The sequence below is a fragment of the Lissotriton vulgaris genome, chromosome 7 (genome assembly GCF_964263255.1).
Source record: "Lissotriton vulgaris chromosome 7, aLisVul1.2, whole genome shotgun sequence".
Taxonomy (NCBI): Eukaryota; Metazoa; Chordata; class Amphibia; order Caudata; family Salamandridae; genus Lissotriton; species Lissotriton vulgaris.
The window spans coordinates 1,244,214,726-1,244,237,420 of NC_141695.1; the positions used below are offsets into that span (position 1 = coordinate 1,244,214,726).

The window sequence follows — 22,695 nt, forward strand, 5'->3', positions numbered from 1 at the left end:
TGATATTCTGCATTAGAGCAAATAGAGTACAGAGGTATGAAGCCCGACTGGTTGGCCAGGACTAGGGAGTCCATGAGCTGGCTCAGACGATTGGCAAGCATTTTGACCAGTATTTTCACACCTTTGGTGTGTACCTCACTTGACCTGACTAGAATGGTGGTTTCTGCCTGGCTTACGTGCATACCTTAGCCAACCAGAAACCGCATTTCGAACACCTTCCACATAATGTTTCTCATGTTCCCAATATGTTACACACATTCTCTCTCAATGTGTCTCTTAACTTCCAAACATGTCTCTTTTATGTTTCCTTTAGGTTTGCTGTTTTTACCACATTGTGTGACTCATAGTGAACCAATGTCTCTCACCTTTAAAAGGAAGGTTTTGCTCCTCTTCTTCCAGTTTGGCTGCCATTTTACTCAGAATCGCCTCTCAAATATAGCTGTTACTTGTCCAGTGTATTCGTTTGATCTTATTTGTGTTTATTCTGGCCCCTCAATGTTAATCTCTTATTGCTCTCATTTTGCGAGTTTCAAGCAATGGAGCCGTCTCTGGTGGTGGCACATTCTGCTATCCTACAATCCTAAAAATACAATAAATGAAAGTATAAATGAGGTTTCCCTATCTTACCCAGCTCTGGATCTCTCCATCAGGCCTTTGCAGACTGAGGAAAGACATCCATGAGGCCAGATAGGACAGTGCTTCTGCTAATGCATGCCGTCCCTGCCTGGTCTCTGTTGGCTCCTGCAACAGCGCAAAGAGTGGTAGAAGGCCTGTGTTAGAGGCAAGGGAAGGGGTCTTCCCTCATCAGCCAGACTAGCTTGAATCCAGTGGCAAAGTGAGCAAGGGACCCACGTATGGGCATACCCTGCCAACTTAGGGCGAACAAAGCAAACACAAGGATATGATGGACGTAGTGCTGAAACTTTTCAGACACTCACCCTCAGTCACAGATCTGGGTTGAATCCATCATCATTCTTTAGCTCACTTCGCCACCTCAGTTCAGACCCAGCTGTAAGCAAATCAGTCTTGACCCTGTGCCTCATGGGAATAGTCCAGACCCAACTGCCAAGCCAGGTCTTCCCGAACCAAAAACAAGCTCCTGGGACGTTTCTTTAGCTCACTTCACCACCGTGATATGCAAATCAGTCTTGACCCTGTGCCTCATGAGAACAGTCCAGCCAGATGTGGGTCCCTTGCTCACTTTGCCACTGGATTCAAGCTAGCCTGGATGGTGAAGGGTGTTACCCTGAAACCGGTCCCAGGATGCTTGTTTCTGGTCGAAGGAAGACATGGCTTAGCAGTTCCGGCTGGACTGTTCCCATTGGGAAGAAAAAAAAATATCTTTCCCAATAAGACTTTACAATTAAGATAACACAGAGGGTACATTGTTTTCGGGTCTGCCTTGACAATGCAGCTTTCTCATGACAATATGTGAACAGAAATAGAGCTTTGAGTAGCATTGCTGAGCGGGGCTTTGGCTGTGCCCTTACGTTGGCTACCATGAGTAAGCATTTGATTGTACCGAAGTGGTGTTCTGCAGCCAAAAAGGAGTGTTTGTTGAACGCCTGTTGGCTATAGAAGGATTTCCCCTCACCTAAGATGGCAGAAGCAGGGCTACAGGTCATCTTTCCTTTATGTCTATGCCACACCTGTTTCTGGTTAGTCCATTGTTTTATTTAAATATTAGTGCTATACAGTAGGCGATGGTTGAAGGGTTTTTCTTTGGGTTGCTGAAGGCTGTTGTGCTAGCAGCCTGTCCCTGCCGCAGAAGCTAATTAATAATCCAACGTGGGAGCTGTGGGAAAGTAACAACCAGCCCCTTGAGGGGGAAGGTTGTGCATGGGTGAGCGTAGCATTTCAGTTTGTATTGAGTGGAGTGACCAGGCGCGTGCAGGATGAGTGGAGTGTTTGTGAATGCAGGGGTAGAAGTGTGTCTGTGTAAAGTGCAGGGTCCAGAGTGGCTGTGTGACTACAGGGGGAAGTAGCCGCCTGATTCATGAAGCAAAATTGCACTCGCAAAAGGCAAGATTCTGAGAATCTTGCCTTTTGCGAGTGCAATTTTGGCATTTGGGATTCACAATCCCAAATGCTAAAATCGCTAATGAGGAATTAGCAAATATGCGAGGATTAGCATTTAAGGAATCTCTGTTAGAGATTCCTTAAATGCTATTCATGACACTTGCAAAAATTGCGATTTAGCAAAATTGGGCCGCTATTTACCGAGAGGTCAGACCTCTCGGTAAATAGCAAAAACATAGAAAAATGCTTTTAAAAGCATTTTTCTAAGTTGCATGTTGCACACACACATGTCCTTTGGACATGTGTGTGCGCAACACCTGTTCAAATGTGCATTTTAGGGGTGCTACAGGGTGTCCTTTGGACACCCCTGGCACCCTTAAAATCGCTATCTGATTTGCGAGTAGCAAATTGCTACTCGCAAATAAGAGATACTCCCCATTCATTCCTATGGGCCTTTTGGCCCATAGGAATGAATGGGGAGAAATTCCTTTTTTTGCGAGTAGCAAATTGCTACTCGCAAATAGAGAACATGTAGGAATCGCTATTGATTTAGCAATTCCTACATGAATGCCGTTTTGCGTGTCCTCAATAGCGAGTCGCTATGATTCGCTATTAGGGCCACGCAAAACGGCCCGTACATGAATCAGGCTGTAGATCTTAATGAGTTGTGCCTATGTGAGTGGAGGCTGGGGAGGGAGATCCTGAACAAGTGGAAGGTGAGTGGCGCACCTGGGTGAGTAGAGGTGAAGAACTTGGTTTGTACGAGTAGAGAGTAACTGCATGTATAAGTAGAGGGTGAGGGATGTGCTTGCTGTGGGTACAGCGAGGATCGTGCCTGTGTGAGTGAAAGGTTTGTACAAATTAAGATTGGGCGGAGTGTCTATATACGTGCCAGACAAATGGCGTGCCTGCCTGAGGTGGGGAATCCTGTGGGAGTATTAAGTGAGTTGTGGTTGAGTGACGGCAGGGTGAGCAGTGTGAATCTGTGAGTTTGGGTTGAGGCGGAGAGAGGTGTTCCTCCGTGTGTGGATGATGCAGCACATTAAAGCCAGACATCTTGGCATTTTCAGTGGTTGCTAAGTCTCACCTAGCAGACAGCTTTTAGCTGTCTATGCACGAAAGCAGATTGTGTGGACCATAGCAAAAACATACAATGGGCTTAGAGGCCTCACATCGCTTAATATTACTTGGCTTTAGTGCCTTTCTAATTTGCTTGCTTCTTATTCATTTACATTTGTTAGTCTTTATTCCGACCATTTGAAATTCTTATTCAATGGCTTGCCTTGCGCTCTTCATGTCTGCCCCTCCACTCAAGCACTCTTTTGATTGGATGACTTTTTTTCTTCCACTGCTCACATTCAGGGAACTGCTTTTTAAAAAATTTTCTTTGAGCTCTCCTTAAGAGTGCAACTGTTTTCTAGACCTCTCCCTTGTGTGTTGATGCCATCTAACTACCCCTCTCCACATATGTTGTGTTGCTCCCTCCTTGTCTTTTTTTGGCCTCTCACGTGCCACTGTTGCATTCTCACCCTGCCAGCTACCCATCGCGTCCCCTCACCCACATCCATCAAAAGAAATGTTAAAAACAGTTGTACCACTACATTAGACAAGCTTAATTCCATTGAAGCTGCGCCAAGGCAGGAGTCGGTGGATGCATCAATACCGCCGGTTGTTCGTGGTTGTAGAAAAGTTCGGCCCTCCTTGATAAGGCCAAGGTCCATAGGATCTGTGTGGGCAGTAGACCTGGAGACATTCGATCTTATCCAGTATTGATGCTCGGTTGTTACTACTCCAGATTGCCACAACTGATCAGAATCGCACCACGCGACCACAGTACACAGCATTAGAAAGTACCATTCTCCCTGGCCATTCCGCCACATCTACTTCACCCTGAAGAAGTTAATTGTTAATGAACGAAACAAGTTGGCTGGAATTCAGTTCTGTCAGATGACTTTGAAAATATAACTTACCTTTTTTTGACACAACTTTATGAGTGAATATACTTATTGTACGGACCACCTCGGTAGCGCACCACTCCAAATTCTGCTGTAGTCAGTATCAAGTATTTGTTTATAGCAACTATAAGAAAGGATGTCCGCACGTTTTCCTAAATATATTATGCAGAGAATTAATTGTGATTCTAGCATGCATCAATCACCATAGAGTTATGCAGACACCATGTAGTCTGAACCTGTGCATAGCTCATCACATACTTTTATGTTGGTCAATAAAGGTGCCCTTAATGGCAGGATATGTTCAGGTGAAAAGCAAGACCTGCCCTTGAGGTTTAATAACCTTACGTACAAGAGTACTGTCTTGCAGTCTGTATAACCTACAAGAGTGAAGTTCTCTTACGCACTCTTGTCCCCCACACCTCATCTTGATATTTTCTGTACACATAAACTTTCCAAACACAAGTCAATCCAGTTAGAAAAGGAACAGACACAGACATTATTTTCAGGAGAATATATTTAAAATTGTAAGGCAGTCCAGAAGCAGCAGTGGTCAAGGTGACAGCAAGCCAAAGAGTTTCCTTGTCTGCCTGTAATGAATGGCATGTACAGGTTCCCAAGGGCTTAGCCCATCAATAGCTCCGGTCATTGTTGTGACTTGGTGTCACAACAAAGGAACACTAGTACCAAGAACTACAAGAAAAAAATACGTATTTAAGGAATTAACAAACCCAACTCAAAAAACGTAAGCAGTTGGTCAAACTGCATCCACACAAATGACAAAAGGAACAACAAAGACAGACTAAATAAATAACATATCAGGGATAGGGTTCAACAAAACATTTAAATGGTCCTCAGTTTGTTTATTAGACATGACCCAAAACAGTCTGAGAACAACTGATGTAAAGAACCTCTTAAATAGAGGCAATCTGGACTACAACTGGCCGTAACCCTTTCAAAGGCCAGCTGGAGAGAAGCACTGTCAGTCATATGTTGGAATTAGGCTGTAACTAATACTGCGCTCTAACATAATAAGGTTCAAGAACTTATTCTGCCATCCTTCCTAAGGCCATTTCAGATTTCCACATGAATTAGACTACTTTATTTTCTTCAAGTTCAGTCTCCCGTAGAGAGGTCAGTCCATTCACTGGATATTAACAGAGAACTCAAACTTTCTAGGTGAAACCAAAGAAGTAAGTAAAATAAAGAAGGTTTTTGCCAACTATGGGGATGCTTGTGCAGGGGGTGGCCTTGTCAAAACAATCTGTGGCTCAAAAAAAAAATCACAGAATTACAGCTTATCATCAAAACCCGAATAGAACCTCCAGCGCACTCTCAGGGACAATCATTCAGCTAGGAATAGGGCAGTCATTGCTTTTCTTATGGCAGATAAGTGAAATCTCAGGGGTGGGGAAAAAGTTAACCCTTTTGCTATCCATTAATGCCTAGAGTCTGCCCCCTGGATGAACACCTGGTGGGTCAGACCTCCGTTTGCTTAACTGGTCAGCCTTTTCCTTTATTTTCCAGTATACCTTACACCTAGCAGTGTTGAGCTTGCTATTCAATCAAAGGATCCTCTTGGCTTTCAATAATAACCTGCCTGTCTTTACATAAAAAAACTGTAGCACCGTTATAAACTGGTACTTTAGATCCTTACTCTGAGATTACTGTGGCCATCAATTGCCCTTATGGACTCTTCTCTGTCTTCGAGGCCGTTGAGCTCCTTAAAAGTTGAAAGCCACATGTTCAAAGATCTCTTTTGACCATATTTTCATATATAGTTTTATCATCAATTTAAATGTTTATTCTGTTAAATAGGATTCTAATTGAATTTGATTATAATTAAAAAAAAAAGTATAATCAGAAATGTACCTAAGATATGTATTTGTTAACTGAACATTTACATTTAAACATTTGAATTCTCCCAATTGAAATGTGCTACATGATCCCGAACACAAGTATATGAATTCAAAGAGCTCAGTATGGAAACTGGGAAGAAACTATTTTAGAACTAACTGAACTTTCTTTATGTTCTTTCAGCTCTTGGGCACCACATGCTCCTACCCCAGGCATCCATGATGCCACTCTTAGCAGTAAACAATTCTAACAACTTCACATCGACCTAAATGAGCAGGAATAAAGACAAGGGCAGTTCTTCTCCGAAAGATCTTCTGAATTTTATAGGAGCTATTAGCAGTTCAAATGCTACGGCACCATGTACGTATATAGTCATAACGTTCAGAATCCAAATCTCATCTGATGACGCAATGTAATTTTTTTGTTCTATGCAATCAAATACAACAAAATGCTCTCCGAGGGGGAGGTTGTCCTTTTAAGTGTGTGCATAATGACAGATTACACTTTATAGCATGTGCACGCATTGAGGAAAGATGGGATTTGTCAAAAGAGCCCCAGAAAATTAGAACTGAACAGAGTTCAGCAAAAAGTAGTATATGTTTATTCTTCTTGCTTGTGCTGCAGGGGAGTCAAAATGCATCGAGTTGTTGTGCTTTCCAAACAACCTCCCCATATCTTCTCAACTTTTACATTATGCTCCCTCTCCCTTGATAGAAGCTCCAGTGGGTTATGTACAAATATGTCTACTGGATACAGTAGCAGCAAATTGAGTTTTGCACAATGGACTACATACGTCCCAGTTACTAGTTCCAACAGGTACTGCAGTATTCTCAACAACAGTTAGATTTTCACTAACCTATCTCACAGCAATTGGAACAAGAAGAAATCATTTGTAAAAAGTACAGATAATACTGTGAGAATACAATGTGCTACAAAATCTGAATTGTTTAACCTCATCCAGTATACCATGAAATGCAACCACACCTGAAAAGTATTTGTGCAAGTGTAAAAAAGCATTGCGATTGACCAGCAATCTTACATATTCCCACCTAAAGACACCGAGGAAGATCAGTTTGTACTTCGGATATCTAAAATCAGGCCCCTAAAGAAAGGAGGGTTTAATGGTGCATCATATCCAAATGCTACCGGAAACTAGCAATGCTGTCTGTGAAATAAGTCTTGAGATTCTCGGATACCTAATCAAGGACATACCAAAGGTCGAGGATGCTATTCTCAAAGATAATGGGATCCTTTTTTTTTTTTTAACAGCAAGGCTAGTAGGGAATCAGAGGTTTGATAGTGGATTTGTAGTGCAAATGTATATTTCAGAGGCTGGTTCCATTTGGCATGTTCCCGATAATATAACTACACTTGAATCTATTCCAATCAAACATGTGTCCAGAAGTTGGATGTTATGCGGCCAAAAAAGTATACATCATGATTAAGAGGAACAGGCACCACCAAATCAGGCCTAGAGCAAGAGAAGGGCCTTGAGCCTCTAGGTTGGGTTCCTGGGCGAGTCTTTTCTAACTTGTTAGGAGTTTGGATTTAAGATCCAGACTTTATGTGCAATGCATAGTTAACACCAATTTCTTGTGGGAGTTTGACAGTTCTCTTCATTTCCTACAAAGAGGTACCCAGTTTCACCACCATTCAGTACCCTGCTCTGTTCAAGAAATGTACATTTCACTGCCCACCTGTTGGCTTTGCAACTTTGTCATTGTGTGGCTAACTGCAATGTTCTTTACATAGACTCTGATAAAAACCTGTGCAATAGTTTGCGCTCTTCTTTGGCTCAGTATAGCTCCAAATGTTTGATCTCCGCCTCTCAGTATCCAGTATCTCATAGAAGCAACCAATTTCTTACGTTATTTTGCATTTTTAGCAGGTTTCTACCACAGTATATTCTCAATACACCAGCAGTAATTGACTGTCTCTCTTCCTGCGTTTTCCACACTCTAGACTCCAGCTTGCTTTTCTCGTCCCTCAGCTGCCCCTTGAGTAACCCGTTTCTGTTTGTTAGCTTAGAATTATTGTCACAAATACGTTTATTTGCTGTTGTTCAATTTCCAGATTTATATTGCATTCTACCACTTGCACTCCTATCACTCAACTGAACTCACCCCCAGCTATAGCAGTTTTCCAGTCTCTGTGAAAATGTGCTTTTATTTCTATGTGATCATGTTTGCATGGTAGGCATGTAAGGGGGTGATGTGGACGAATATCAGGACGCTGCGAAGGCAGTTCTGTACAGTTATCAGCATGGAACTGGCCAAGCCCACCTGCCCCTTTATGGAGGCAACTTATTCAGACCAAACAAACCAAGTTAATCATAGAAAGTCGTGCCAGTTTGTTTTAAATCGATTTGGGGTTAGCAAATGGCTGTCCTCTATGCATGCTTTTTTGCATCAGGCTTCTCAGCTCCACTGAAAGCAAGTTTATCCTAATACCAGAGCTTGTCTTATTTCTTTCATACAGAAGCACATTTTTTTTTAGCTATTGAATAAAACCATTTTCCAGACTCGCTGGTAGAGAAACTCTTGGGCGTTCTCCCCATTTCCTTGGTGCCTGCCTCGCAGAGACACAGCAGATATATGTAGTGTGGATTTGCAAAGAATAATAATAGAAATTATAAATAACATCATAAAAAGAGAAGTGTTCTTTTAAGCCAGCAACGCACATACCAAAAATTTTAAACCTCACCCAAAACTAGTGACTATAATCAGGAGATGCTCCAAGGAACAGTGCAAAGTCCTGGGAGAACTCTGGGGGGCATACCACAGGGAGGGGACAACACCTCCACCACCCCAGTAATGAAGATTAAATAGACCGTTCCTTCCCCAAGCCCCATCCCACCAGTTCCTGCTGTGTTAGCGGACCAGAGGCGCTTGCTTCAAAGAGATCAGCACAGAGCGGAGGCGGGATACGTCTTTGGTCTGCTTGCTGCTTTTGGGATTGAAATCGCAAAGCCGGGCCACCCGTTCCCACTCTGTGCCAGAGGAGTCATCTGTCGCGTCAGCAGCCAAGGCTTCATCCGATGCTCTGTAGATGAGAAGAAAATACACAACATTAGTCTCTGCGCTGGCTGTCTCCCGGCACTATGTAAACGAGTGAGGTCAGGTTTCTACTTCTTCCTAATCATAGGTACCATTATATCCTTCATGGAAACCAGTGTAGCACCTGAGGTGAGAAATTATAGAAACACTTTTGCATTTATTTGTTAGTACAAAACTGGATATCAAACTTTGGAATACATAATCAAATCTGAAAAGGGCACATAGGATCTTGAAAGTTATTATACGCAGTAGCCCGTTCTACCAGGGGACCACAAAGTCCACCCCACCGCAGCAACATCCCAAGCCACATCACCATTTTGACATTTCAGATTTCTACTAATGAACTGTCCAAAAATAGGAGTCACAGTAGGCCATGAGGAACATGGACCTGGTAGCACGTGCCCAATCTGGCAAGAGCATATAAACAATTACAATTCATAATAAGGGAACCTGAATGGCGTTAAGCAATTTTACTTTTCAGGGTCACCAAACAGGAGCACTAAGAAATCGCCATTGTCCTTCTCATAACACGACCAACAAACCAAAAGAATGACTCTAGGCTAAAGAGTACCTAAAAGTACATATCGCATGAGACAAGAAACCACAGCAATGACTTCATGCACAGAGACCCTGGGATAAATGGAATTTCAGTCTCTTTTACAAAACCTTGTCCGCCACATTGGCACATTCTTTCTAAAAGCTGTACTTCTGCCCAATGACTAGGATCTATTTCCAACCCATGCAGCATGGCAACAATGTGAGCTCAATAGGGGTTCAAACTTAATTTTTTTTTTTTTTTTTAAAAAGGGTATGTTTGACCAGGATAAGTGGCCGCTTCCAAATGTAAGACAACACTAACATCGTGGCATGGAGTGAAGCTCTAACCGAATAAGTAGGATTCATAAATTTTTAGTGAGAAACTCACACACAATGAGTGACGCTTGGTATGAGTTAACCTGAGAAAGATTTGAAGCAGTAATGTTTTTCAGGGCGTTTTGATGCAATTTTTGTTTAATAAAACTATATGCAGCAATACTCTTTAGCCATCTGTGACACAGCCTCAAGTTCTGAGAGAAAACAAGTGATCTATAAAATATGAAGCAATGAAAATGGAGAAATCAGGAAATATATCTGTGCATTCCCGATGAACCTGCTAACAAACTAATGGGAATTCTTTATGCACAATTGGTCTGTTTTTCGATTGTTCCAGGAACAGTCGCCTACAGCATTTGATCTTTGTAGTGATTTTGTTTTAAATATGGAACGAGCAAGTACTTTCATGTACATCATTAAGCCAGGCTTAATATTCATTATATCCTTAGCCTCTTCCAGTGCTCACCTACTTTAGCCCAGTCATGAAAGGGTGAAACGAAGCTGCAGGGAGGAGCACAACATCACAAATGCATTTTTCAGAAAAGCCATACTGTGTATTCCAAAGGAGTTTGAGTTTAAAACATTTGTAGAGCGCGCGTACACCTGGCGGTTTCATGGCGCTATGAAGTACTGAGCCCGGGAGGATAAGGAGAACAGGGAGGAAGGGGAAAAGAACAGTTATTGTGAGAAGGCTTGTGAGAAGAGAAAGGTTTTGAGGGCCTTTCGGAAATGCGAATAGTGAGTGGACGATCTAAGGTGGGCAGGGAGAGAGTTCCAAAAGGCTGGGGCAAGTGTGGAAAATGTCGTGCCCCCCCCCACTTTTTACGCCTGAAGCGGGGAACTGTCAACAGGTGTTGGGAGGATGAACGAAGTTCCCTGACGGGGGCATAGGCTTTGATTTCTGAGGAGATGAAGTCAGGGGCAGCGCCGGCCCGGGCCTGGAAGGTGATACATCCCATCTTGAACTGAGCTCGTTCTCGAATAGGGAGCCAGTGCAGGGATTTGAGGAGCGGCGTGACATGGTGGGATATGCTGCAGTATAGAGCGTTGCGATAGTCTAGGCGGGAGATTACCATCGCCAGGACAATGAGCTTGAGGGCAGGGAAGGAAAAGAATCGAGAGACTTTACGGATGGTGCGGAGGGAAAGAAAGGAAGAGGACACCACGAGCTGACCTGGGAGTGTAGAGTAAGTTGGTCATTCAGTTTGATCCCCAGGGTTCTCACAGAGGAGGAAGGAGATGGGGGGGACCTAGAGAAGGGGGCCAGAAGAGGGGGGGGGTCCAGGGACTGGAGCAACCACCTGTCAGAACCAGCTCCGTTTTATCAGGATTTAACTTCAGGTGGTTGTAGTTCATCCATTCCCGGATAAAGATCATGACAGACTGGAACTTCGTCATGGACTCGGGGGATGGGGACAAGGTAAAGATAAGCTGCAGGTCATCCGCGTAGTTATAGACGGTGACCTCCATTTGCTGGAGGGGGAAAATAAGGGGGGCAATGTACAAATTAAATAAGAGGGGGGAGAGGGAGGAGCCTTGGGGGACCCCGCATGGTACTTTCCGGAAGTCTGCCGAGAAGTTGCCCAGGCGCACAGCCTGGGTGCGGTCCCTCAGGAAGGAGGACAGCCAGACCAAGGCCGAACCTCCAATCCCCGCCGCCCTGACACGAGAGAGTAGAATAGAATAATCAACCGAGTCAAAAGCGGCGGAGAGGTCGAGGAGGACCAAGGCCTGGGGGTGGTTGGTGTCCATACCCTCTCTGAGGTTGTCAAGGACCGATAGCACCATGGACTCCGTGGAGTGTGCGGGCGGAACCCGGCCTGACAGGGGGCTAATGCCCCGTTCTTCTCAACAAAGGTACTGAGCGTTTTGGTGACATGGCGCTCTAGTACCTTCCCCAGAAAGGGCAATAGTGAGATGGGGCGGTAGTTGGCCGGAGCGGAGGGGTCCGCTCCCGTTTTTTTTAGGATTGGGACAATTGTGGCCGTCTTTAGAGGTGGAATAACAATGCCCTGGGATAGGGAACTGTTGAGGAATGTAAGAGGGGGTTGCACGCAGACCGAGTAAATATTCCTAAGGATGTGGGCAGGGCAGGGGTCCAGAGGTGAGCCTGATTTGACCGTAGGGAGGAGGGATAGAAAATCCTCCTCTGTCAGAGGGGGGAGAGAGTAAACGCGTGCCCCGACTGGTGGACACTGGGGGTCGACGAAGGAAGGGGGGGGGGGGATGTTACCTTTGATGTTAGAGATTTTGTCCAGGAAATTGGTGTTGAGAGAGTTGCATAGATCCTGGGAGGGAGAAGGTTTGAGGGTGGTTCTGTCGGAGTAGGCAAGATCGTGAACAATGGCGAAAATTTCTCTAATCTGATTTTCGGCGTCCAGAATTTTAGCGGAGAAGTAGTCCGTTTTTGTAGCCAAGATAGATTTTTTGTATTGGGACAGGAGGACGGTATACTGGATTTTAAGATTAGGGCAGTAGTCTCGTCTCCAGGCCCGCTCGGCATGGCGCATGGAGAGTTTTTGGGCCTTGAGTTCCTCCTTAAACAAGCGATTTGCGTCGTTCAGACGTCTGGAGGACACTCGTCTGAGGGGGGCGATGGAATCGCAGCCTGACAGGAGCCAGGAGTTGATAGATTCGGCTTGTGCAGAAGATGACAGACCGTGAAGGTCTGGACTAGATGCGGAGAGCGTGGAGGAGAGAGCGGCCACATCCACCCGGCTCCAAGAGCGCGCCCAGATGTTTTTGGGAAGGGAGGGCTTAGTGGCTGGGCTGAGGTGTAGGGAAAAGGAAATTAGGAAGTGATCGGACCAGGTGCAGGGGGCGATGGACACGGGGGTTATAGGTCAGTTGAGAGACCAGATCTGATCAAGGGTGTGACCCTGAATATGTGTGGGGGAGTGAACGTGGGAGTCAAAGTTGAGGGAGCGGAGGGTCTCCGAGAATTCTTTAGAAGTAGAGCATTCTGCGGGGTCGGAAGGCCAGAAGTTAAAATCTCCTAATACCAAAATGGAGGAGTTGTTGACCGCTAAGGTGGCCACTAGGTCTTGGAAACCGGGGAGAAAAAGTTGAGAGGGTTGGGGAGGGCGGTACATAAGCAAACAGGTGAGAGGGACTCTGAAGGATGGTGAGCGGACGACTAAGAAGTCAGATGATCCAATGGAAGGAAAGGATAGAGGCTGAAAAGAAAGTTCTCTGCGGGCGATCAAGGCGACACCGCCTCCTGATTTACCGGAGGGTCAGCCGGTGCGCAGCGCATAGTATGCGGCCGGGAGAGTAGCTAACAGAGATGTTTTTGGGAAGGGAGGGCTTAGTGGCTGGGCTGAGGTGTAGGGAAAAGGAAATTAGGAAGTGATCGGACCAGGTGCAGGGGGCGATGGACACGGGGGTTATAGGTCAGTTGAGAGACCAGATCTGATCAAGGGTGTGACCCTGAATATGTGTGGGGGAGTGAACGTGGGAGTCAAAGTTGAGGGAGCGGAGGGTCTCCGAGAATTCTTTAGAAGTAGAGCATTCTGCGGGGTCGGAAGGCCAGAAGTTAAAATCTCCTAATACCAAAATGGAGGAGTTGTTGACCGCTAAGGTGGCCACTAGGTCTTGGAAACCGGGGAGAAAAAGTTGAGAGGGTTGGGGAGGGCGGTACATAAGCAAACAGGTGAGAGGGACTCTGAAGGATGGTGAGCGGACGACTAAGAAGTCAGATGATCCAATGGAAGGAAAGGATAGAGGCTGAAAAGAAAGTTCTCTGCGGGCGATCAAGGCGACACCGCCTCCTGATTTACCGGAGGGTCAGCCGGTGCGCAGCGCATAGTATGCGGCCGGGAGAGTAGCTAACAGAGAAGGAAGGGAGTTGTCACAGAACCAGGTCTCTGTAAGAAATAAGAGATCTGGTTTGTGTAGGTCCAGTAAGACAAAGAGTTTGTGACAGTGTTTAACTGCTGACCTGGTGTTAAGATAGTAAACGGAAAGAGTGGTAGGCACAGGCGGTGCGGGGGGAACGTGAGATGGGTCATGGGGGAAGTGGAGGTAGGGCCGGGAGAGAGGAGAGAGGGCAAGGGGCCGACAATCCCAACCTGCCGATGTGTGGCGTCACAGAGTTATGCAAAGGCCATGGTCCTTGAAGATTGTAGAGCTGTGCAGGAGAGTATTGAGTGATATATTGAGTGATATCGGCCTGGTGGAGAGTCCCTGGGCCCGGTCTGGCGCGGACGGGCACAGACGGGCTTACCTTTGGCGAGATTGCAGCAAGAAGAGTTGTTTGCTTGGGGTGCCGCGGCTGCACTAGATCCACTGCGCGAACACAACCGGAGCGAAGTAAGTGGGTGGTGCTACAAGTTATTCAAGTGACAATCAAATTGCAGTAAATTTTTTAAAAAACAAGTATAAATCTCGCTCCCGGCTTCCACCTCAGGAGCTCAGTTCTATCTTAATGAAAGGCGCTTGTATTCAGCGTCTATTTGTAGGGCGGGGGGGGGGGGGGGAGGGGGGGGAGGGGGACGTGGCCTCAGAAATGGGGGCGTGGCCTCTGGCCTCGCCGAGATGGCGGCAAGAAGAGTTGTTTGCTTGGGGTGCCACGGCAGCGCTAGATCCACTGCGCGAACACAACCGGAGCGAAGTAAGTGGGTGGTGCTACAAGTTATTCAAGTGACAATCAAATTGCAGTAACATTTTTTAAATACAAGTAAAAATCTCGCTCCCGGCTTTCGCCTCAGGAGCTCAGTTCTATCTTAATGAAAGGAGTTTGAAACTGTCTAAATAAAAAAATGCACATTGTTAATATCAAAAGTGCATATTCTCTATACCATGTGGGGGTGGGGAGTCATGAAACACTGAAATAAACTGAAACATTGCAGAATTTAGATCAAAAGACAAAAAATCCTGGTTGAATTTTTCTAACCATCTTGTAATATATTGTGAAGGGGAAACCAATTGAGATGTGGTCTGGAGAGTCAGAGCAACAGGATCCACCCGATATGACTTGTACGGATCTACAGAGTCTGGAAAAACGTACTTGGAACCAGACGAAAAGGAAACAAACCTCACTGGAATCCAGGTTATTTAATTACATCGTAATCCAACTTTTATTAAATAATGCAGCTGCAAAGACTGTAGGGGCAAAAATTGAACCTTTTGCGTGTGCAGCAAATGTCATCAAGGCTCCAAGAAACACTCGAGAGGTCCCAGCCACTGAAACAGATCCATCCCTCTTACAACATCTTAGCACATTTCTTTGTTAGGTCAGTTCGCCTCCACCCCAAGGCACAGAGACACAGCGTTTAAAGGATGGCAGAAGAGCGCAAGCACAGTTGGGCAATGCAAGGCACTTTATGTTACATCAGACATCTCTAGGGTGGCTGGTCGAGTAGCCCTTCTTAAAATGGTCACACTCCCGATGCTTTTATATTATTTTGGGACTCTACCAGTCTGAGTACCAGTGAAATATTTTACCCAGCATAAAACAATGATCTTTGGATTCTTGTGGCAAACTGGCTGAAGGAGAGTGACCCTCGGAGTACTTATGAGGCCCAGGTAGGAAGGGGGGACTGGCGGTGCATGACTTTGAGGCCTACTACCTGGCAGCCCAGTTACAATGGCTTACACGATGGGTGGTGGGACGACTTAGGGGGCCAGAGAAACTGAGGGGTGACTTCCCGACTCTGAAATTGCTCTCCCAAATTGTATTGAGGCTCCCGATACGAGCTCGTACCATCACTCTGGAGCTGAGAACAGCGTGCCAGTGCTGCAATAGAAGCTTGAGAAGGGCACGGATTCAATGCCCATATGCCCCAGAAATATCCTTGCTTATCTGTGAGGCCCTACCTCATGGAGGAAGCTGGCGGGGACTGGAGGTTTGGAGGGAGCAGGGACTCTCCACCATAGGAGACTTGTATGAGGCAGACACTACGATCCCATTCAACAACCTCCAAGACAGGTACGACTTGCCCAGTGATTTTTTTTATTTCACTCTGAACTCACCGCAGCCATACAAAAGCACGGGGGGAGGGCTTACTACACCACATACCTCAATGGGATGTCAATATGTGGCGTCAACAGCAGGCACCTTTAAAGCAGTCACATGCCTATACCGACGTATGAAACAGGAAGCACTAATGCCACTGACTGGGCTATGGCAGAAGTCTGAGGAGAATCTAGAGGTGGCCATCCCGGAAAACGCCTGGGGAGAATTAGTGGAGAGGGCTTGGAAGAGCACCAGGAATGCTAGGTTCCAACTAGTAACCTACTATGTTTTGCATAGAGACTATATTACCCCGGCTAAGACTAACAAATGTTTTGGGATCCAAACAGCAGCCTGCCCGCGTTGTAGTACAGAAGGAGCAGACTTTCGTCACATGTTCTGGGAGAGCCCGCAGTTGGGAAGTTTTTGGGAAGAGATAGTGGCAATATTGGCTGGCATAACCGATCGCGAAATAGAAGTCGCTGTGGGAGTCTGCCTCTTGCATTGGTTCCCCCATACAGCCACGAACAAAGTTACAAGCAAGTTTTTAGGTCTGGGCTTACTATTGGCTAAAAGACATCACTATGCATTGGAGAGCAAAATGAGGACCGGGGGTGGCCAGATGGAAGAAAGAATTTGTTAAATGGGCAGAATGTGAGGGATCCACTAGATTGCAAATAGCGAAAAGAACGAGGAGTGAGAGGACATTGGAAATAGCAAAGGCGTGGGAAGCGCTGGTGGCCATGCTGCGAGACCCTCAGGATATGAGTGATGAAGATCAAATAGAGGAAGCCCCTAAAGCAGTGGTATAGCCTATGCGCCACAGAGAGAGGTACAGGACTGCATACACTGACCAATACAGTATTGCCTGCTTCCAACGGCAGTAGAGCTGAGCTAGGAGTACTGGTTATTAGAAATATGAAAAGTAAGGGGGGCAGACCACCCTACAGCAACCTGGCGATATGTATGTATGTGGCGTGCCTGGAGGGTGGGGAACGGGTTGGATGGGAAGGGTAGAATAGGTTACTGTTTATAAGATACAACCCATGTAAATTGTATAAAACCAGACATTTATCTGAGTAGCAATTGTAAGAAAGGATGAGTGGGAGGGCACCAAGGATTAAGTTAGTCTTTCTGCATGCAATATGTCACAAAACTATGGAATGAAACCCCTGACTAAGTGCTATTGCCTTGAACTGATTGTAGTTGATGGTTTATGTAAAACCCAATAAGGTTTGTTTGTAGAAAAAAGAAAAGAAAAAAATCAGACATCTCTAGGGGCCTTGCCAATACTAGACACAGACCGGGCCTTCTTACTACACCTGAAATAGTAAAGCCCCTTGCCACTCTATGGGCTCTGTAAACTCTAAGACTAAGCCGCACATAATGGGACCAGTCAATGCTCTACACGTCACATCTTTAACAACTACTGGCCTGCCGAGGCCAAACACTTAGTCCATATCCCCTTGCGAATGGCATACTTCATGCGAATACACTAATTTTCACAAATGGCATGTGGAAATTACTCATTTTATCAGTGACCTGGAACAAGGATCTGTGTTAGCCCTTGTCTAGCTGAAGTGCCAAGTAAGAGGAGTCTTGTATGCTCTGCACTGGGATGGCCAGGGTGCACATCTGCATCTTGTTGAGCATCAAGAAGACCTAGAGAGAAGGGGCTGGTTGGATCCTGCATTCCCTTTGCCTGTAAGTTACAATGCCTCAGAGGAGCAGGCTAGTTAGGATCAGATTCTCTACACCAGTATGGTGGCACACCACAAAAGCGGGCACAGCCCAATTGAGCCTCTGCTCTGTGCAGCAATTCTGTGATGAACAGACTAATTGGGACTGAAATACCATATACATATTATGGCACGGCTGAGGGACAAGCTGTCTGCAATACAGGGTTTTCTTTAGCTGCAAGGTTGCATTCCTAGGATGGTCCGGCTTATTAGACCAAAGATTAATTTGATCTGTGTGGTTGCGTTTCTGAGCGCCGTCGGATTAACAAATTCAGGGTTCCATGTATTTGTATTTTTTTCTTGCCAGGAATGGACAAGACTATGTAATCATTCCGGTCAGTGAAATGCTCAACATGTAGAACAACTGTTAATGTCACAATGTCATTAACCATAGGTTGGTGGGATGTCTCCCAGGGAAACAGTGCAAAGGGACAGTCAGAGCAGTAAATAGGTCTCTTATGTTATCTTAGAGGAATCCCCTTGTTCCTTCAAGTAGAAGAAGATACATGTGAGAGAAGCAAAGATGGAGGAGAAAAATTAACATACACATAGCCGATCACATCAGCGTTAGGCTGCTGGTAGAAAGCTTTATCAGCAATCCTGGAGCAGCAAGCGAGAAGCAGAGAAAATAAGAGAAAGAGAAAGCATTAGTCTTTCTTAAATACACATACACAGACATATAACAGAGAGAGGAAAAACAAAGATTAAATACAAACAGGAAAAAGTTAATCATAGGCCTTGTTACTTTAGGTCACACTGAGTAGGCTTCTAGTGCTATGAGCTAGCATCTCTTTGAAGGTTCTGTTCACCGAGTTCTCTGCTGGTATTAGCAATTTATTTCAGGTTTAATTCTTTCAGAGTTGGAACAGAAATATAAAATTAAACAAATACACATACGCAACGCCCCTTCTCCATAACCCCCATGGAATTTTTTTACTGCAGCCTTTTGGGAATACGGGCAAATACTAAGGATTCTGCAAAGATAGTATATCTCAACGGATTTAATACCCTGCATTAAATCTGCAGCTCTTACAAACCCAGGCCTATTTTTTTCTAACGCGTAGTCACATGTTAATCAAAGAGTAGCCTTATCTCCAATATCTATCAACTAAATAAAGCATATCTGTACAACTCAAGTTGGGAATCCCGTACCAGAGACAGGATTCTTTCAAATGTGCACCATTTGCTAACATCCGCAGAGAGCTTTTACTATAAGACTCTTTCCAAAGCTCATCTAATTACATTTCTTGCTTATATTTTGTCCTAACAGTGCACAATTTAACATTTTTGTTAAAATTAGTTCACTTAAATCCCACTTGTAGACTCCATGAACAGAAAAAGCATGTATAAATACCTGTTTGAATCTGAGCCCTTGATTTTTCAGTATAATATATAGATGACATTTTGAGGATTACAGCAAGAGTTTTTTTTAACGTGAGACAAACTGAGCTCGCTCCTCAAGTTGATAAAGCAAAGTCTCTAGACTCCAAGATCATACAGTGGGGGTTTTTAAGACGCTCAACACAGACTGAAGTTACTAATTTTGAACCAATTAAATTTTCTTTGTAATGATGTGGCTCTATAATTCAGCCTCATACACTAGACAAAAGGACATATTTGCCAAGTATACTTTGAAAAAAGAACAATTGATGGACAGAATGCAGAACAATGTCATTTGTTTGCTGTAACACTTGTCGCTCTAAGTGGGATGGGTAGGCCCAAATAAAATGCCCCACATCTCAGGTGCCTCTGGGTGAAAGGGGAGAGGTGAGGGTCCTAGGTGCTGTGAAGCAGAAGGAAGGACTCCGAGCTAGACAAGAAATAAACCTCTTCACTAAGGTGCCTGGTGCCGGAAAGAAATGTAAATGTATGCAAATGGTTAATCACCAAATGCAATGAGTGACTTCAGGTTTCATAATGAAAAAGATGTATTCTTTTTGAAAGGCGAAATAAAGTTTTCATCGTTCCAGAAGGTGCCTTTATAATAGACACATATACAAATGCTTGCATAGGTACAGTGTGATTGCCTATTACTAAAATATGTACTTTTGAAAACAGTTGTTTTATTTAAACACCAAGTTATTTAGTGGCTGCTTATCTTATACTGTGTGTAAAACAGTATTAAAATACTGACATACCTATTCACAGTGCTTTCGGTTACAGAGCACTATAAATACGTAAGCCCATATTCCCCACTGCGCGAACCAGGATTCGTTTCTGTTACTCTGTGGTCTCAAACACAGAGCGCTGTAGTGATAGCATTAACCAACCGATGTTTCAAAACGTATGAGAGTGCTTTTCCCACCGATGAATTTATTTTGCCTTCATATATCATTTAAGGGATGTTTGTTATTTTGCCGTTAACTGAAGGTGAAAAAAATGATAAAATATTTACAGAATATTTAGTTATTTTTAGTCATATCCTAGACCCCGAAAAAGGCATTCAGGATCACAGTTCATACTTTTTTCTATATGCTCTTCCATTGCTGCTTGTACCCGAAGACAGCCTTAAAAAGAACTAAGTTATCAAATTTGCGCTTCCAGGCCATCTTCATTTACAATTACTTACTGGGGCATTTGCACCCCAGGGAATACAGCCATAGACGGCCAGGGGACTCACCTCACAGTTTGAAGAACTTTGCTTTAGTGCATGTTCCAACACTTATGCTCCATGCCTATGGAACAGTCTATTTATCCCTCCTTTTTTAAACTGTGCAATCTTTGACACTTAGTTAATTTTACAATATCAACCAATGGAATGCCACGATAAGCATAAGGATCACTGCCTCCAACCAGCCCGATCCAGTGTTCAAAGACTTGTGAAAAGATTTAATTGAAGCTAAAAATGCAATATTGGGTTTCATAGATGAAGCGGTTTTTATAAACCATTCAGAGTGAGGATTAAGAGAGATTTAGGGTGCAGGATTAATTAATATACACAACGAGGTCTACATTAAAGTCAGTGGTGAGGTATAGTATAAACAGGTACATTTTTCAATATAGGATAGTTTTATATATATATATGATTTCATATTGCTAAGGTCCGCCTAGACATCCTGACAGAAATAGGATTATGTAGCTTTCAGGGGCATGCAATCAAATAAAAGATCTACTTGGCCATGGGACAGGTTGCTTTATATATCTACTTTTCCTTTTAGAAATCCACTAGTCCCTTTGGTGCCACGTGGTGCAGTAATACATTATGGCAGCAATCTCATGATATAAAAAGCTGTGATATTAGCCTTTCTGATTATACCAGGGCTCATACTATAGTAAGGGTTGAATTCTAGCAATTTCCTTATGTTGCCCCCTTTCTGCAGATCTACATACTAAGCAATACTTCCTGGGTTGGATTGCCCTTTTGAGTCTGTACAAACCTGATAAATTGCATGTTTTAGGGGTTTTTGCCAGCTCTTCTATAATCTTTCCCATTCCGAGAAAGGTTCGAAATTTACTCCCGACAAGAAGAAAAACGTCTTCCAGGGTTGGGGAAAAAGGTGTTTGAAGGGAAAGTAAACTTGTAAGCACTCAACAGATTTTCGCATGAGCAAATCTACACCTGCATATTTGTTAGTGCTAAAAAGCAGCTCACAAATATAAGAGTGGGATTTCCTGGACTACTTCACAGAATTCTTGTGAGTTCATGAAAGCCATAAATCTGCACGAATCCAAGGACATATACCATGGGTGCAATTTTGTGACTTTCTTTAGGAATTGTGCCCCTAATTAGGTCTGGACTTCACCAAGACCTTTTGTTTTTATTAAAATGTTATCTATCCATACATTCATTCATCCAACCATCCATCTTTTCACAAGGAGCATATCGGAACACAAAGTAGTTTTGTTCAGTACCAGAGGCTACTGTGGTGATGTGTACTTTGAGACCGAAAACGATTACTGCTTTTTGCCAGCGTTTATTATATTGGTTAGGACCTGGTAGCTCACTCCAAGTTTTACAAAAACCATACCAAACAAAACACACATTGACAAAATCAATTGGTTTTACCACTGCTCGTTTATTTTCATGTTTCTCATGATCTTGTTGAAACTGGTTCCACTGATTTTACATTTCGAATATTTTTGAGAATACTAGAATGCATCAACACATTTTACTAAATGATGCTTCAAAGAAATGTTACCTACAAATTCCCAGCAGTTTAGCAAAAGTTTTTTTTCCTAGTGCATTTCTTTGTGAACACTTTTTTTAAATCAAAGGAACAGCAGTCATGCTTTTTAGCTTCTGCATATATTTGCATCTAATTTGAAAGCTTTCTGGGAGCATTGTATGTAGCCTCATATTGTTAAACTTTGCAAACATGTGTACGCATTTTACACTAGAACGACTGTGAGCAGTGCCATCCAAGCTAACAACATTTCCTTAGAGTGCTCACACTAATATGAAAGGATTTGTATTAATGAACCATAAATACAAGCTCGAACAGCATTAACATATGGACCCAAATATTATCTTAACTGTAGGCAATGATGCCCTTCCCTGATCCATAATGCGGTACTGTAAACTGACAGCCAAATGGTTTGCGCTGCAGGGAGTGGAGTCTACTTGTCCCAAGGAAACAAAAAACGTTTTGTCCTTGACCCCAAACAATGTGTCCTGTGAGTCGGGTTATAGGAATTCCACACCCCTGAGCATCTTTGAATATTTCTGCTCAAACCCCTAATTTGTTCTCTCTGAGCATTAAACGCCTATTCAGAGGTCCATGCATTCACTACTGAGATGTGTGTGGGACCCTCAGGCTACAGCTGAGATCTCAAAACGGTCACCTCATCAATGAAATAAAAACCAAGTTGCAAAGCAGAATATGTAGGGTAATAATCAATAGGTACAGAAATGGTCAGCAAAGCACTATGGGGAAACACAATTTAAAGAAGAATTGTCAAGCAAAACACCATATGAACAGCAATTGTTAATTATTATGAATAAAATATAAATTCTCTCCACCATGAAGGTGTAAGGTTTTTCTAGCCGATATACTTTTCACTAGATTCGAAGCATATAAAAGTAATTCATAGTATGGCACAGACAGTCTATCCTCTTCAACGCACAAGAAGAGTGAAGCAAGACCAAATGATATGCCGTTCTCACCGCAGAAACGCAAGAGCATCACAAGTGTCCTCATCCCCGGCCCTTCTAAAAGCAGGCGTGAATTATGCAGCCAGGTAGCTAAAGCACTTTGTGAGGGATGAAATCACATATGGTACCCACTGTGGTGATGGGGTATAAGCAG

The 22,695-nt window shown here is 44.0% G+C and overlaps 1 protein-coding gene across 2 annotated transcripts in view; it reads right to left on the reverse strand.

Annotated features, from left to right (window-relative positions):
• Positions 1 to 4,470: 4,470 nt before the first annotated feature.
• The window catches only part of CLTB (clathrin light chain B), a 55,764-nt gene continuing 37,539 nt past the window's right edge, over positions 4,471 to 22,695 (reverse strand). The window contains exons 5-6 of one of the 2 annotated variants that reach the window (XM_086931756.1): positions 17,996 to 18,049; positions 4,471 to 8,870 (exon numbers count right to left, since the gene is read on the reverse strand). In XM_086931756.1, coding sequence (XP_086787882.1) covers positions 8,699 to 8,870; positions 17,996 to 18,049 — 226 coding nt within the window. In that variant the 3' untranslated portion in view covers positions 4,471 to 8,698. The remainder of the gene's footprint in view (positions 8,871 to 17,995; positions 18,050 to 22,695) is intronic. The other variant, XM_086931757.1, reaches the window with a different exon arrangement.